Raw genomic sequence first — 16,994 nt, forward strand, 5'->3', positions numbered from 1 at the left:
TGAAAGATTCATCTAGGAGAAATGCCACTTGATGTCCCTGAAACAGGGCAAAATCTGCCAGGCAAAAACACTCAGAAAGTGAACACTGGCAGTTTCGTGCATATTTATTCTCAAGGGGGAAAAATAAGCATTCCTCCTTTCCCAAGAACACTGAACTTAACATTTTGTGGGTGTCATGCAATTTCACACTGACAAATTCAGGTTGCACAACTAAAGCATATTTGATGCTCTTGCACACAGAGAGAGACTTTTTGCAGTAAAGAATGTGGCATGAAAAAGCACTGGAAATTGCGAGATAACAAATGTTTGATGCAGCACTGCGCAACCCCCCTGCAAACAAATCAGAGTAAATCTTCAATAAACCAGAGCCATTATATAACCTCCCTGAAAACATTCTGCAAAAAAATGAGGATGAACGTTCAATAACTTATCACCTGGAAGCAACGCTAAGCCAATTATAAAGCAGCTATTCGCAATCCCTTACCCAGGAAGGGAAAGCAAAAACCTGGAAGCTCTAGTTGGGAGCAAGGACCTCAGGACCCCATACAGAGACCCTCCCCACTTGCAATCCTTCCCAAGGCTATCTCTGCCTCAAGTTGCGACTATGAAAATTACACAAAAACCAAAGTCTCACAAAACTGATTAATCATAGAATTATACAGTTGGAAGGGACCCCAAGGGTCATCTAGTCCAACTCTCTGCAAAGCAGGAATCTTTTGCCCAACACAGGGCTCAAACCCATGGCCATGAGATTAAGAAAGAGAAAAGGGATTATTGAATTAGTGGTAGTTTTCCTCTGCCTCGCATACCCACCTGTGGGGAGCAGGGAGAGGAAAATGGTGAGTGTAGCACTCCTCCAAGAAAACAAAAAAAACCCAAATAATCTTTAATTCTTAAATATTGTGCATTGAGTGTGCTAAGAGTGTTTACTCCATTGATTTGAGAGGAAAGGTCCAATTCTTTGCAATCACCAAATTACAAGAACACTAATGTTGTCCTGTCTGCATACTTGGGGCCAAACCCATAGCACTGGCACAGAGAGGCTCATACATGCAAGTAGGAGGCGGGCCCAACCATCTGTGGAAACAGAAAGCTGTGATTTTTACGTCCATTATAATATGCCACCAATGGCTCCCAGGGACCAACTGTTTTACAATGGCTGCAGAAGAAGGAACACAGAGTGCAAGATAAGCCTAAACCATACAAGAATGTGATGGAGCATTACCGGTATCTTGAAAATCGGTTAGAAATTGTGGATGGAAATTGAAACCGGTATCTATTGGTGCTGACCAAGATGTTCTTACTGAAAAAGAAGGAAGTGTTTCAAGATGCGTAAGTATGGAAGTAAAGCACATTCTACCCTAATACAATTTGTGTCCCTGACATAAATATAATCCTTCTACTTCCCTCCCCTCCTTTTTCCACCTGCACACATTGTGCTTCCAACTTCACATGGCTGTGTCCAATGGCACACAAAGAGAAACCCTCCTTCCTGCTCCGCATCTCCAGAGAGAAACAGAGCCACTCTAACCCCATATGATTTCAACATTGCTGTTGGCGGATTTTTAGTGACTCTGCAACTTCTGTACAGGAGAGAGATAAGTGCCTCAATTCTCAACACTCCAGAAAACAGACTGTGGAGCTGTAGCAGTAAATTCATGAAGATTTCATACCGTAACTCCCGGAGTTGTCAAGAGGATCGCTACCTCCTACGATTCTAGAAGCTTTCATCATGCCTATGAGAGAGTCTCATGGTTAGATCAATTTTCTCACAGTATAGAAATTCTTAGGAATAAGTTACTGGTATTTAATTGTTGAATTAGATTACATACCAAACATTCGATCTGCAGCAGTGTTTAAATTCTCATTATCTGGTCAAAGAAACAAAGACAGCTTCAATGGACTGTAAGCTCCATCTCAATTTTTATTTCTCCTGTGTTTGCCCCCTCGAATTATGCCATAGCCTTTTGGTGCTATTGGGAAGTAATGTGTGCTAATCTGTCACCTTTCTCGATTGACCTTTTTGAGAAAACTATTTCACAACAATAGTACGATTTCACAGTTTTGGCGTACCTAAATTGCTCAGTGGAAACCAGAAAAGATATGTCACCAACGTTCTTCATACTCATTGTAGATCCATAAAAATCAATAGACTTAAGTTACTTATTACTGAAGTTATTGGATTTTAATGGGTCTCAGTATGACTTAACAGACAATCACTCACCAAATTCTATTGCTGAAAACCACAAACCAGATCAGGAATAATGCCAAAGAGTCTGCCTATTATATCATTCTAAGCATTTCACACTATTTTCTATTGTCAGACCAAGGGAAGTAATAAAGGTAAAGGGACCCCTGACCATTAGGTCCAGTTGTGTCCAACTTTGGGGTTGCCGCGCTCATCTCGCTTTATTGGCCGAAGGAGCTGGTGTACAGCATCCGGGTCATGTGGCCAGAATGACTAAGCCGCTTCTGGCGAACCAGAGCAGCGCACAGAAAAGCCCTTCACCTTCCCACCGGAGCGGTACCTATCTTTCTACTTGCACTTTGACGTGCTTTTTGATCTACTAGGTTCGCAGGAGCAGGGACTGAGCAACAGGAGCTCTCAACTCATTCTTCTAGCACTGAACTCAAGATTCAAAAGATAAATGCATGTGCAAACTGTTTTAATCACTTCAGTTTGACATGGGAGCAATTTGTTCTGAGTTACCTGCCTCTGTAGGCTTGTTTGCCACCTCTTGAGCATCAGGTTTGGTGACCACCATGGAAGTGAGGGGTGTAACAAATCCAAACTTCAAGGAGATGTTCAAAACTTGAGCTTCCAGGTTTTCCCGCTGTTCTCCATCAGCTGAAGCACTAGGATACAGAGGCAAAATCTGCACTGTCTGCTTTCTACACATGATCCAGTGAAACAAAATACAGAGACTTACGTATATGCGTTGGGTTTTATGTTAGGAATGACCGCTCCCCGCTTAAAACGGGGGGCGGCCTTTGCATGGACGCGTGCAGCCCCTAGATCTGGAGCGGCCCCAACAGCATAGGCTTGGCTTTGCCTTCCCTCAGGTGGGATACCTGGAGGTCTCCGCCTACCTCAGTCAGTTGTCCAATCCCACCTGGGGGAAGCGTTGCCAAGGAGACCAGGCCAGGTAGGGGAGGGATTACCTGCCCACACAATAGAGGGAGGATCTTACCTAGGAATCCTCACTTGGCTCCAGAGCTTCTCCCACCCTACCCACCCTCAGTTAATGTCTTATTTTGCAGGTTAACTTTTCTTCACAGGTTTTGCAGGTTAACTTACGTATACGCATTGGGTTTTATGTTAGGAATGCTGGCTTGTATCCAACTAGATAACAGCACACACAGAACAACACCCACATTTATACAGTCATGGCTTCTCCCAAAGAATTCTGTGAATGTAATTTTCCTCACAATTCCCAGAAGTTATAACAAACTATATTCCTGGGATTCTGTGGAAGAACTTATGTGCTTTAAATATATATTTACATTAGTATTACGATAACAATATCAAATATATAAAAGAATGTATGGGTTAGAGTATTTTTGTAAATATTCGTATAATTTTTCCCTCCTTTACACAGTTGTATGTTCTTTGCTCTTTTTTCCCTTTTCACACCACTTTATTGCTTTGTGGTTGAAAAAATTTCAATAAAATATCAATTCTTAATATATGGTGTGGCTGTGACTACAATAATGAAAGCCAAGGAATTATCAGCATGAGCCTTGCAGAAGAAAGTGTTTCTCAAGTCACTAAGCAACTATTACTCACTTTACATTGTGTTATGAGTTGCGAGGGAGTAGGCTGTATGCCAAGACCCTTCTAATCCCTGGATCCAGCAAGTGTTAAAAATGAATCAAGGATTCAAATTCCTGGAATAGCCAGGCTAGCTTCCTGGTGAGGTCATGGACTGTTAAGGTAACAAAAGAAGTGGATACGTGCCAGATAGCAAATGGGTGCCCCCCCCCCACTTGCTGGTAGTTAGAAAGATAAAGGCCAGGGTTGGGGGTTATGGGAGCTAGAATCTGGAAGCAAAGCTGTGGGCCGGGTAGCCAGAGAGAGAGAGAGCCATGCCTGATTTCTGTTGGGATCCAAGGTTGTGGCTATAGGAGAAGAATAATCCTCTTGAGGAGTTAATGCTGTGAACCCCTCCATCAGAGGCTGTGTTTGTATGTATGTGTAAATAAACCATATACAGTCATTCCTTGGATCCTGAACGCTTCTGTAGCCGAATGTTTTGGCTCCCAAACGCTGCAAGCCCAGAAGTGAGTGTTCTGGTTTGCGACGTTCTTTGGAACCTGAACATCTGACGTGGCATTCGATTGAATTCAGGATGTTCCTGCAGCCAACTGGAAGCTGTACTTTGGTTGTTGAACGTTTTCAGAAGTCGAACAGATTTCTGGAACTGATTCCATTTGACAACCAAGGTATGACTGTATCATAAAGACACCACAGCCTCATTCCAAGGGGAACATGAACCCTAGATAGGCACATAGAACCCCTGGAATCTCACATGCTTCAAAGATTGCAACACTATTATTAGCTTACGATTTTTCTAGCAGCTGCTGAATTGTCAAATAGGCCCATAATCTCTCAATGAAATTTCCAAAGATGTATTTCTGATGCTGAAATACTTGCTCCTTTTCTCTTATATTTGCCTCTTCTTTAAGAGTAATTTCACTGGCATGCTGGAAAGCAAGCGGGGAGTGCGAGTTATTCAAAGCAACACTCACTCTGAATACAGTGGTACCTCGGGTTACATACACTTCAGGTTACATATGCTTCGGGTTACAGACTCTGCTGACCCAGAAATAGTACCTTGGGTTAAGAACTTTGCTTCAGGATGAGAACAGAAATCGTGCTCCGGCGGCGCAGCAGCAGCAGGAGGCCCCATTAGCTAAAGTGGTGCTTCAGGTTAAGAACAGTTTCAGGTTAAGAATGGACCTCTGGAACGAATTAGGTACTTAACCCGAGGTACCACACTATAAACAACACATACTGTTTTCTACACAAACTGATTTTAGAGGGGAAAACCTATTTAAGCAAACTTTTAAAATTGGAGGGGAGAGAGAAGAGTAGGCATCTATTGCATTCATAAAATGAACAAATGATGAATAAAACAATAGAAGCAAGACATTTGTGAGCTCATGTTTTTGTGGAGAGGCTGGGATTCAAGGGTGCATGACTGCAGTGTCCCTCTCATGCTGCCCTCCCTGAGGGGTCTTGCAAAGCAGTTCAGGGCTGGATCAGGGAAGGGGGCTGGAGCAGCCCGCCCCCCAATGTGCCTGGAGTGATTGCCCCATCAGCCCCCTCCCTGCTACGCCCCTGGTTGCATAACTTTAGGCGCCAGGCAAAAATGTTTCTTTTCAACAGGCATTCGGCTGATTAACCTTCTATGGCTTCTTAAATGTGTTTGTGGGAGGGAGCCTCAATGGTTTGTTTTTATATCTGTTTTATTATGTATTTTGTATTCTCATTTCGTATTTTTCTATTGTGAGCTTCCCTGGGATATTTGGATGAAGGATTTTTTCCCTTTAAAGAATTTCAAATACTTTAAAAAAACATAAAAGGAAAAGAATAGAGCAGGGGTAGCCAACTCCTAAGAGACTCAGGTTCAGGTCAAAGTTGTTGAGCTTTTTTTTAGGGTAGCCAAAATTGTTGATGAGCTTCTTTGAGGGGACATACCTGGCGCAGAGTTTTTAGTTTCAAAGCAGGATATACCACAGAATGTTGGGGACCCAACATTGTATGCAGCCCAAAGTTGTTCATACAAAAGAAGCCACCCCCCCCCCTCAGTACTTACTCCTTTAGCCTTAATTTCCACAGGAAGATCGTCAACGTCATTGCCGAGCTTTCCAGCTACAACAATTTCAGAGCCATCAAAGAGCAACTTGAAATTATTCTGAGTTATTTCCAGTACGGCATTGTCTGGGTACTTCATTTCAATCTCTTTCAGGATAGGCGTAGCTACCTCTTGATAAAAGCCCTTGAATGAGACAAACAGAAAATGTAACCGTAGGAAGAAATCCCATTGGCAGAAGCCTGCACAAATGCTTCTGTTAATGCAATGAGACTCTCCCCCACTCTCCGTCCTCCATGTGCCCCCACACCCTCCAAAATTGGCTCTGGGGTGGTCAGGAGAACCCCCAGAACAGCATGCATAGGAAGCAGAGAAGGGAAGGCTCCGTGTTGACGGAACGTTTTCCATAGCACAACAAGGGACGCAGTGGCGCCATGGTCTAAACCACTGAGCCTCTTGGGCTTGCCAATTAGAAGGTTGGCAGTATGAATCCCTGCAACAGGGTGAGCTCCCGTTGCTCTGTCCCAGCTCCTGCCAACCTAGCAGTTCAAAAGCACGCCAGTGCAAGTAGATAAATAGGTATCACTGCAGTGGGAAGGTAAACAGTGTTTTCGTGCGCTCTGGTTTCCGTCAGGGTGCTCTGTTGTGCCAGAAGCGGTTTAGTCATGCTGGCCACATGACCTGGAAAGCTGTCTGTGGACAAACGCCAGCTCCCTTGGCCTGAAAGTGAGATGAGCGCTGTTCCCCATAGTCGCCTCTGATTGGACTTAACTATCTAGGGGTCCTTTACCTACCTTTTAACTTATAGTACAACACTGAATTCCTTTCCATAGAGAAATATTTTGGCCTACCTGAAGACAGTTTTGAGACTCTTCATTTAAAATATATGTATATGTTTTGATTGTTGTTTCTCCCCTACCTGGAGCTGCAAGGCTGCATCTGAGTCCACGTATATTCGGCGAGCCACTCCCCCATTTTCTAAAGCCATCTTCTCCAAAAATGTGTAGCTGACGTCAAATCCAAAGCCAAGGCAGTAGATGAAGTACTTCCCCTTATTAGCTTCCCGTATGTTTCTTTGAATCCTATCAATTCTTGTTTCACCTGTCATATATGGGTATAAAATGTGAACACACCCCAGCCACTGATAAAATAATTAAATATGCTGCATTTTGAAAGAAACAAGCAGATGTTGGGAGTATAAAAAATATTAATGAGTTTACAAACACCCACTGACTTTTCAATTAAAGAAAAAACTTAGAAGCAAATATTGGATATTTGTGTTCAACTATAATACATATTTCTTCTGTACCAAGAAAAATGTTTTGTATTTAGGATTTCCTGTTTCTTATTGAGAAACGGCAGGAGTACTATATTGTAGCCAGATAAAGGCTATTATTCCCCCCATCTCACACTCATGAGTAGAACTTCAAACAATCTAGTGAGTCCGAAGTAAATAAAGTTATGAAAGAGAGTTATAAAACATGAGGAAAATTTGTAGACTTATACGGCAAGCCGATGTCTGGAGGATATTCTGTGTTTCCACTTAGGCTGTAACTGCTTGAAGAAAGTTCTGCTGAGGATCAGTCTGTGTGTGATTCTTCAGCTCCTCTCTGTTTAGCATCCTCCTCCCTCTGTTTAGCCTTTTTTGTTTATTTGATTATCTCTTTGTCAGTTGTATGGATATGTTGGATGTTTAAGAGGCTCGTAAAAACCAAATCCAAAGATACTGGGAGAATCTTTAGTGGAAGGTTTGAAATGGCAAATTGTTAAAGAGAAAGGGAAGTAGGAGCTTGAAAAGGGGGTCACACACACACACAGAAAATGTCTAATTAAAGTAATTGTTGATAACTATGCATTAAAAATAAAAATAAATAAATGAAAATAATAGCAGAATGTGTGGCTTTGCTGTTTCTAACTCACCAGTAGTAGGTTGACCATCTGTCAGCAGAATTATCATGGAAATGCTTTGGTCTGGTAATAGCTCAGCTGTGGTGTCTTTGTCCAGTGAGTGTATTGCCTTCTGAAGAGCACCATTAATATCTGTTGCTGTAATGGGAAAGAAAACAGGTCAGTGGATTTGAGCAGAGATTTATATTGTTCTTCAGAGATCTAGCGAGGAGGCTTCAAAGGTATGGAGGGAGAGAGACAGCCAGGGCCATCCCAACAGTTAGACAGTCTTGAAAAGGCAGCCAGTTACTGGTTATTTCATTTCTTATTTGCAATATTGTGAAATCCAGTCCATGAGTTTTGAACATACAAAGAAGACAAACACAAAAGAAATAAATGCAAAGTTACTGAAATCACTGGGTACAGTCAATAGTTTCACAACTGAATTAGGAGAAACAGGCAAATTAATTTCATTCAATCTTAATGTTGCTGTTATATTGTTTTATATATATATAGGCTTTATTTTCACCCAGCCCATGTTTTATGTGTGTTCCAGTCTGCCAAGGTCTGGCGGAGTTTTAACCCAGGCCTTAGAAAAATGCTCTAGAAACTAGGCGCTAGGGTGGATAATGCTATGCAATGTTTAATTGCTGGGGTGGGAGGAGAGGCCCTTGTGGGATAGTCTATTTCTTGTGCCAAAATATCTTGACTTTACACCTTGGTGGGCATTTGCTCCTGCATCGAAGGCAAGATGTTGCCCTGGGGATATGGGGAAAGAAAGCAAAAAGACCTAGACTAGTAGAAATCTATGGCTTAAAGAAAATAAAATAGCACTAAGTCCACAAAGAAAAATCAAGAGACCAGCAAGTTTAGACATACAGTATGCAAATGGGAGTTAATACACTGAACAATTATAGAGGAGGAATATGGCCATATATCTGAGCATAAAAAATAAGAAGCTGTTGAATGGAAAACCGAACACCTGAGAATTAGGTATGGACTTTAAAAATATACTGCAGTGAGCATTTCTGATTAAAACTCTGCTGAAAAACTTGACAAGTCTGTTCAGTTGACAAACTTACTTCCTCCAGCAGAAATGGTCTCAACATGTCGTTTAGCCCGTTCCACGTTGTCCTCTGTAGCTTGCAACAAAGATGAAGTCCATAACCTCACAGTTCCACTAAAGAGAACTAAGCTAAAGTAATCTTCAGGATTAAGGTCTTCCAAAATCTTTTTCATTGCCTCTTTTGTCTATAAAAAGTAATAAAGCAATGTAATTTCCAGTCACAGAATCAGAAACTTAACATTAGACTTATATTTAAATAAATATTTCTGCAGAGTATGGGTCTAGCAGCCTAATCCTTGGCATGTCTTGGCATGCCTTGGCATATAGAAGTCCCCCTGTATTTAATGGAACCTATTCCCCAGTAAGTGGACACAGAACTGCAGCCAAACAACTATGTATTTTTCTCCCCCCCCCCCCAATATGGAAGTGGTTTTGTGCAGGAAAAAATTTAGCCCATGAAGCTGGTTGAAGGACCTTGCATGTAGAAGTTGCTGTGGGCAAGGTGTGTCCCAGAACAACTGCTTTGGTCTGTGTTGTAACTGATTTGGTTCCCATTTTAAATTTCATTCTAGGCCATTAACATCCCTCTTTAATATCATTTGCTAAGGTCTAGAAAAAAAAGACAAGACAAGGGACCATGTCCTCTTTAAACAGCATGCTTGTAGCCTTCTCTTAAGTAAACTGACATGTCAGAAAGCAATTTATCTGGGAAATTTACTTGATGAGGTGGTACTGTGTGGCTGGTTTCAGACTGTAGTAGAATTTACATGCTCTGCTGCTGGTCTTCTAAAGTAAATTCAGTCAAGAGAAGGTGTGGCAATGTGTCGTTACACCTCATGCACTGCTGTACCTCTCTTGCCCCTTGAGATTCCTCCCAGAAAGGCAATTCTAGGGTTGTAGCAATAGGGGTGATGCATCTCCAGTGCTTTATGCACACGCAGACCCAACTGATTTCCAGAATGTGGCCTAGCTTTTCCTGGGAGTTGCTTGAGGTGCTACAAAAGCCAGCAAAACCTATTGTACCAGTGAGAGAACAACGGAATGTGTGGACCCTGGGAATTGGCAGTCCTACAATACTGCTTTCCTTACTTTAAAGGCTATCTTGCATAAACAGCCAAGGAGGCAGTGGGCTTGAAAAATAGGACAGGGACTAAGTCCAAACTACTGTAAATGAGCAAGGCTCTAAGGAGCTAAAACACTTGTTCTTATGTGCCTCAGCTCTCAAATCTCAAAGAGAGGAGCAGTTTGGTCCTGCTGTGGGATAGCAGACTCCATAAGGATTCATTGTGACTGTCAAAGAGATACTGCTATTGTCACTGGTAATTAACATACCGTTGGCATAGCATGGCAGAAACACTAGAACATTTTCTAATTGGAAAAACATTACCTGCCGTATTTTCTTCCCCTCCATAGATCCACTCGTGTCTATGACAAAGACCACATTTTTGGGAAATGCTGGCATTTGACTGGGTGCAAAATAATGCACAAAATATCCATTAACAATCTGAAAACAAAATAAGTGTTATTAAGGTATTACACATTCATATCACAACACAGCAGTGTATAAAATAACTCACACTATGGAACTTGCTCACACCGGTAGCCGTGATGGCCACCACCTTAGATGCTTTTAAAAGAGGATTTAAATTCATAGACAAATTCATAGAGGATAAGGCTATTGATGGCCACAATGGCTATTTTCAGCCTCCACAGCTTCTGAATGCCAGAAACCACAGGAGGGAAGTGTGTTCTGCTCGAATCCTGCTTCCTGGTTTCCCGCAGGCAACTGTTCAGCCACTGTGAGAACAGAAAGCTAGGCTACATGGGCCATTGGCATGCTCCACCAGGTTTTTCTTATGCTCTTGCTTTCTTATGACCACATGTCAATTCAACTATAGCATGCGCACAAAAACCCACTGTATGAGCAATACAACCAACCCTTTAAATGTAGGCTAATCCAGCCTCATATAACCAGCATGATTGAATCTAATTACCGTATTTTTCGCCCTATAGGACACACTTTCCCCCCTCCAAAAGTGAAGGGGAAATGTGTGTGCGTCCTATGGGGCGAATGCAGGCTTTCGCTGAAGTCTGGAGAGGGAGGGGGGTCGGTGCACACCGACCCCTCTCGCTCCCCAGGCTTCAGGAAGCTATCCTTGGGAGAGCTGCGCAAAGTCGCGCAGCTCTCCCACAGCTAGCGGAGAGCTTGCCGGCACCCAGAAGCTTGGGGTGCCCTGAGCTCAGCACACACCAGGCTTCACGCAGCTCTCCACTAGCCGTGGGAGAGCTGCGCGACTTCGCGACTGCGCAAAGTTGCGCAGCTCTCCCACGCTTGCGGATAGCAGCCTGTTCTGGGGGCTGGAGTTGGGGGAAGCTCGGGCTTCCCCTGCCCCAGCCCTGCACCTGGGGGAAAATAATTTTTCCCCCTTTATTTCCCCCCCCCAAAACCTAGGTGCACCCTATGGGGCGAAAAATACAGTAATGCATGAAGGGGTTAAGGTCATAGAGTAACCTGTCCCAGCAGGTTTAGCCTTTGTAACTTCCCCTCACCCTGGAAGGAAATAGGTAACCAAGCTTTCGTTCCTTCAGTCTACATGTGAACATGGGTGTTTGAGGAGCTTTGAGCTGCAGCCTCTTTTGTTTGAGACAAGTATGGAGTCTGAAACAAACGTTTTCCTATACCAATAGTTTAGGACAGGCATAGGCAAACTCGGCCCTCCAGATGTTTTTGGCCTACAACTCCCATGATCCCCAGCTAACAGGACCAGTGGTCAGGGATGATGGGAAATGTAGTCCCAAAACATTTGGAGGGCCAAGTATGCCTATGCCTGGTTAAGGAGCTTTTAGCATTTTGTAATCAAGCTACATTTTGCTGCCCTGCAACTTTTCTGAATGCTTTATAGTAGGCACATTATATGACCCAAGGAGAGTTTGTAAGTACAGTGGTACCTTGGGTTAAGAACTTAATTCGTTCTGGAGGTTCGTTCTTAACCTGAAACTGTTCATAACCTGAGGTACCACTTTAGCTAATGGGGCCTCCTGTTGCCGCCGTGCCGCCGCCGCACGATTTCTGTTCTCATTCTGAAGCAAAGTTCTTAACCCGAGGTACTATTTCTGGGTTCGCGGAGTCTGTAACTTGAAGCATCTGTAACCTGAAGCGTATGTAACCTGAAGCACCTGTAACCCGAGGTACCACTGTAAACCATTTTTATAATTTACCAGATGTGGTCTTTTCCTATGCCAGGGGAAGTGTAAAAATTTGGAAGGACATTTTAAAGGGAGACATTTCGGAGTTCGCTGAAAAGGGCACATTTTAAGGATTTACATCCTATATTTTTACACTTTGCTTTGCTGCATGTTTTGCCATGGTAAATCTCTGCTGGAGTTCTCCCTTGCCCCAAACTTGGATCTTGACTTCTAGAAATTTTTGAGCAGATGAACTGAAGACAAAGCATAGGTCTACTGAAACCTACATAGGTCTACTGAAAAGTAAGGCCCATTGAGTTCAACAGGACTTTCTCCCAGGTAAGTGAGCATAGGATTGCAGCTTAAACCAGCCTTTTAGATAAACACATCCACTTTACTGGTATGTCAACAGGGTTTGTGTTCCTAGAGATACAATATTTGTCTTTTAAACTGAGATTAGAGACCCTTTGCCTTTGCAGTTAGTTTTCTGTGGTGAAATTACTGTAGGGATGTCCTTAGACTACATGAAGACTAGGAAAATGAGAAGCCAACAACTGTTCATCTAAAGGAAGTTGCTGTTCTCTTTCTTACTAAAGAACCTGGAAAACTGACTGGAATATCTAAATCTCAGGAAGAAGATTATGCTACAATTCAGTTCTGGTTCTCTTTCAAACAAAAGTTTAGGGGTTGCTGCCTGAAACTAAGATTATACAATTTGTAAATAGGCCTTTTCCTATGCCCCCCTTGAATTTAGCTAAGTGATGCCTATTACTCTGAATTCTCAGTAATTTTTTACCTGTATATCACCTGCAGTCTCACTCCTTTTAACATCATAACGTATGAGAAAATCTCCATCGAGCAGTGTGTCATCCACTCCAGGGGTTTTCCTTTGTTGATCTATGGTTGGTTTAAATGAAATGTGGGCCTAAATAAGAGCCACAAAAGCCAACAATCAGTCAAGCTGGAATAGGAGGGCCGGTGATTTTTCTTTTTTTTTAAAGCATGCTAAGTCTTGTAGTCCCTATGATGCATACCTTTGTCTCATTCTGCACCTTTGTTAGAGCATTGTTCAGTTCATTGGTGATGAAAGTGCTCTCAGTTTCCAATGCACTTATACCTTGTGGTTCAAATATGTGGGTGTCAACCTGAAGAAAATAAAAAGATGCTTCAGAGTCATAACCTTCAGCTACAACATGGGGCCAGCAATTGGTGCCATTTATAGAAAGAGCCTCTTCCAAGAATTTACCTGAAAGTGTTTAACAAGTTGTTTGGGCTTGACCTTGATCAGCAGTTCGTACTTTCCCAGCTTTCGCTTTAGAAGTTCCTCGTATGTGAGTTCAAAGTTAACTTTGGCAGCTGCTGCAACATTGACTGAAACATGAAACTGTTCTAGTTTTCTTCCAGTTGATCTGAAGGGAAATGAGGAATTTAGGCTTTATGCAAGAATTTGGCAGCTCATCCTCAAGTGTGTCTGGGAAATGAACTCTTGAGTGATATTAAGTTGTGCCCATCCACTAGCAGAACGGACTTCCGTGTGCCACGAGATGTTTCCTTTATCTCCTTCCCCTGCAGATGCTGTTTGTGTCCCACAAATCTTTTCCAGGGGATATGGGGACACTCAAGAACAGATTTGGAAGGAAAAGGGGCCTGCAAGGTAGAGAAGAAGAATGAGATGTCCCACTACATGAGTAGAAGTCAACTCATGTGATACTGGATTTCGAAGTAGTGTAGTATACTTGTACTGATATGGGAGTGGAGATGTTGAAGGCAGGCCTCTTATACTTTTAATAGTTGTGTGTAAGAGGGAATTCTGACAGGTGTGGTTTGTCTTGTAGAGGAAAATGGCATCAATGGTGTCCTTCATTCATCCATGGAGTGCTGAAATAGCAGCAGCCAAAGCACCACGGTTTCATGGAAATTTGACTGTTCTAGAGCACCTAAATAGGGATGTTAAGAGCTCTGCAAGCTACCTGTCCCTGGTCTTCTTGTGGATAGGACGCTGCTGAACTTCCAAAAACTTGGGACATGACATTTCTAGAACATCTGGTGTCTTTTCTGAATGCTAAGAGCCACTCAGAAGTGACAGTCTCCAAGAATCCTTGCTGGGGGGAAACTTCTCAGGGAAACAACAGTCAATTCATGATGCAGCTGAACATTATCATTTGTAAAGTTCATATTTGAAATACTTGAACTTCAGTGACATCACTATGCAATACCAGTGTTTGATATGGTGTCTATAACCCTTAGCGGGTTTACTTTATGAAAGCCACCAATAGCTCTTTAAGATTGATTATAATCTAGTCAAATCTACACTCTTTAGAATGTTATAATTTGGGCATACTGCTAGGACTGTAAAATGGAGATAGAGTGAATTGAGACTTAGGTTCTTAGAATATTGGGTTGGATCTGCAACTGTGTGAGCAAATTGCCACTTGCATGATGGAATCTTTCACCTCCTTTGCTCTGCAGCCCCTGAAAGCCCTTTCTGGGATGTGAGGAGACAGTTGTAAACAGTACAGCGGCTACACAGTAAACTGTAGTGGGAAATGGAGCCCTGTGCTCGCAAGGTCCCTTCACTTCATTTCCATTGCTGCTGTCCCAAGCCACAGCTTACACTGAGGGCACCTGACATTTAGGAGAGGCTTCTGAGCAGGTGCAAGGCAAGAGAGACAGAGGCAGAAGAGACCTAGTAAATCAACAGAACTTTGGCTCCAACCCATCTTGTCCTTAATGTTTTGCTTAATGATCACAGTTGGCCTGCATTTAGGGACAATTTTTGCTCACAACATCAGGTTTGGTGACTATTTCTTTTCGCCTTTCCCTTTGGTATTGTTGTGTGATTATTTGATCAACCCATTTGGTCTAGTGTGCATTTTCTTGACCTGCTTCAGCTTTGGGGAATGATGTCAGTGGTGCTAAGAAGCAGTGGCAATGTCTAGTAAAGTACTTGGTGTAAACCACTTTCCAAATATTCCTATACACTTCTATCCTCTCTATGGCTTTACCCATGACTGCAATGGCAGCAGCGGGGGGAGTTGCTTACTTGACCAGTCCAGCACTCTGTCCTTGTGAAACCGCAGCGTCATACTGATCTTGTGCAGATTTCTTCTCCTTGATTATTCCGGGATATGTTTTTCCATCTATTGTCCTTAAAAAACAGTGTTTTGAACAGTTAAAGTCATTAGAAAAAGGTAATGTCCTCTTATGCCCCTGTCCTCTTCTGTAGCCCACCTATTCCTCCCAGAGAACTGCTCTGGAGTTGGGGGGACCCTTCAGAACCATGTGGGAGGTGATGTTGGGGGAAGGTGAATTCAGTTTCAGTAAGATTCTGCTTTTATAAATTAAAAGGTGAAAATTGCCTCCTCCCCCAACTCATTGGGACGTTCGGTTGATGGCACTGGAACAGCTTACTGGTTGCAACTCACTTCCTCAGCTGGAAGAAGCCCTTCCATTCACAGAATAGCTGGGCTGGAGTAAGTCCTCTATCTTTTAAGAGGCCCCAGACTTGAGCTTACAAAGCCTTACATGCTAAAGTTTGTGATGAACGCTGACTTGGGTAACTCCACTTCAAAAAGAGCCTCCTTGGATTCATTCGCTCTGTTGACAACTCTGCTGGTGATTACTGTGTGGGCATATCGTGAGGTAACTTTGCAGTCCACATGCAGGCTGTAGATTTCGATGGCATTCTGGAGAAGAAGAGGAAAAGATTCTCTGAATTCAGACAAACGTCTTCCACACCAAATGTATTATTATAAAGCAAGATTTCATCAGCTCATTTAGTTGTCAGGACAAGGAGAGAGTGCATTCATTAGGCTTCCACTCTGGCAGATGATGTTCATGCTCCTGCCCTAAAAATTTGCCCCCTCCACTTCGCCACTGGTCAGATCATAAGTCCACCTAGCTCACTGTTGTCCTACACTGACTGGCAGGCTCTAGAAAACCTGGAACCCTTGGCATGCAAAGCAGATACTCTTATCACAGAGTTATGCATCCTCCCAGATTATAAATTAAATTAGTAGTTTATATACTCCCATCAGTATTTAAGACAACCAGTTCAATTGTAGTATTAACTAAATTAAGGTTAAAATCATACATGAATTAGATTCCCCTCCCCCTCTTTTTTCATGTTTCCGAACTGCATTCGGTAACATGATAAAAAGAGGGGGATGGGAATCTAATTCATGAGTAGTCTACTGATGTGAATAGTGTAAGGTCAGGGAAAGTAGTCATGGAAATCTGCTGCCCAAGAATAAGGACTTCCCATTACGTGCCATCACCCTAAACCCCACATGAAAATAAGTTTTAAAAAATTGGATATTGCAAATTCATGTACATTTCCCCGATATTCTAAAGACAAATGAGACATGTCTAATTCAAAAAAAGGGACAATTACCTCAGGTGCCGCAGGTTCCACAAATACTTGTAGTGAAGAAAAAAACAGCCAAGCGACAAAAAAATGCCTGTCCATTTTGGATGTGACAAATCCACAGAAGTGAAGTCTTTTATACGAAAGAGTTAATGAACAACTAACGTCTGAGGGACTTTGTGGACTGATGAAGCCTAATATTTACCCACTGAATCAGAACAATATTCTTGAAACAGAACATCCCCCATCTTGCCGATGTCACCAATCTTGTCAAGCAAGTGAATGGAAAATCTGTGTTCTACCCAATATTTACCCACTGAATCAGAACAATATTCTTGCAACAGAACATCCCCCATCCTGCCAATGTCACCAATCTTGTCAAGCAAGTGAATGGGAAATCTGTGTTCTACCCAATATGTTTGCAATACCAAAAATATATGAGTGGCTTCCCCCTTTCCTGTGGTTTTAAGAAAGTCCTGTACTATAAAAAATTGCAAAAGGTAAGTCACAGTATATAATAATGTTTTTTTAAAAAAATAATAATTCCATAAAGAAAATTTGATAACACATGTACAGTATACAGTCAAAGCTCGGTTCTCAAATGGCTCCATTTTTGAATGTTTCAGCTCCCGAACGTCAAAAACCCAGAAGTAAATGCTCCGGTTTTCCATTT

The 16,994-nt window shown here is 42.4% G+C and overlaps 1 protein-coding gene across 1 annotated transcript in view; it reads right to left on the reverse strand.

The window, feature by feature from the left end:
* Window positions 1–16,438, reverse strand: part of LOC308581475 (inter-alpha-trypsin inhibitor heavy chain H4-like) — a 24,655-nt gene extending 8,217 nt beyond the window's left edge. The window contains exons 1-16 of the mRNA XM_081183885.1: window positions 16,349–16,438; window positions 15,481–15,641; window positions 14,999–15,103; window positions 13,202–13,364; window positions 12,990–13,100; window positions 12,752–12,880; window positions 10,157–10,273; window positions 8,786–8,954; window positions 7,737–7,862; window positions 6,736–6,917; window positions 5,820–6,002; window positions 4,565–4,704; window positions 2,711–2,856; window positions 1,833–1,871; window positions 1,674–1,736; window positions 1,226–1,303 (exon numbers count right to left, since the gene is read on the reverse strand). Of these exons, the coding sequence (XP_081040011.1) occupies window positions 1,226–1,303; window positions 1,674–1,736; window positions 1,833–1,871; window positions 2,711–2,856; window positions 4,565–4,704; window positions 5,820–6,002; window positions 6,736–6,917; window positions 7,737–7,862; window positions 8,786–8,954; window positions 10,157–10,273; window positions 12,752–12,880; window positions 12,990–13,100; window positions 13,202–13,364; window positions 14,999–15,103; window positions 15,481–15,641; window positions 16,349–16,423 (1,987 nt within the window). The 5' untranslated portion in view covers window positions 16,424–16,438. The remainder of the gene's footprint in view (window positions 1–1,225; window positions 1,304–1,673; window positions 1,737–1,832; window positions 1,872–2,710; window positions 2,857–4,564; window positions 4,705–5,819; window positions 6,003–6,735; window positions 6,918–7,736; window positions 7,863–8,785; window positions 8,955–10,156; window positions 10,274–12,751; window positions 12,881–12,989; window positions 13,101–13,201; window positions 13,365–14,998; window positions 15,104–15,480; window positions 15,642–16,348) is intronic.
* Between the last annotated feature and the right edge of the window lie 556 nt (window positions 16,439–16,994).

This window comes from Podarcis bocagei, assembly GCF_964188305.1.
Source record: "Podarcis bocagei genome assembly, chromosome: 2".
Taxonomy (NCBI): Eukaryota; Metazoa; Chordata; class Lepidosauria; order Squamata; family Lacertidae; genus Podarcis; species Podarcis bocagei.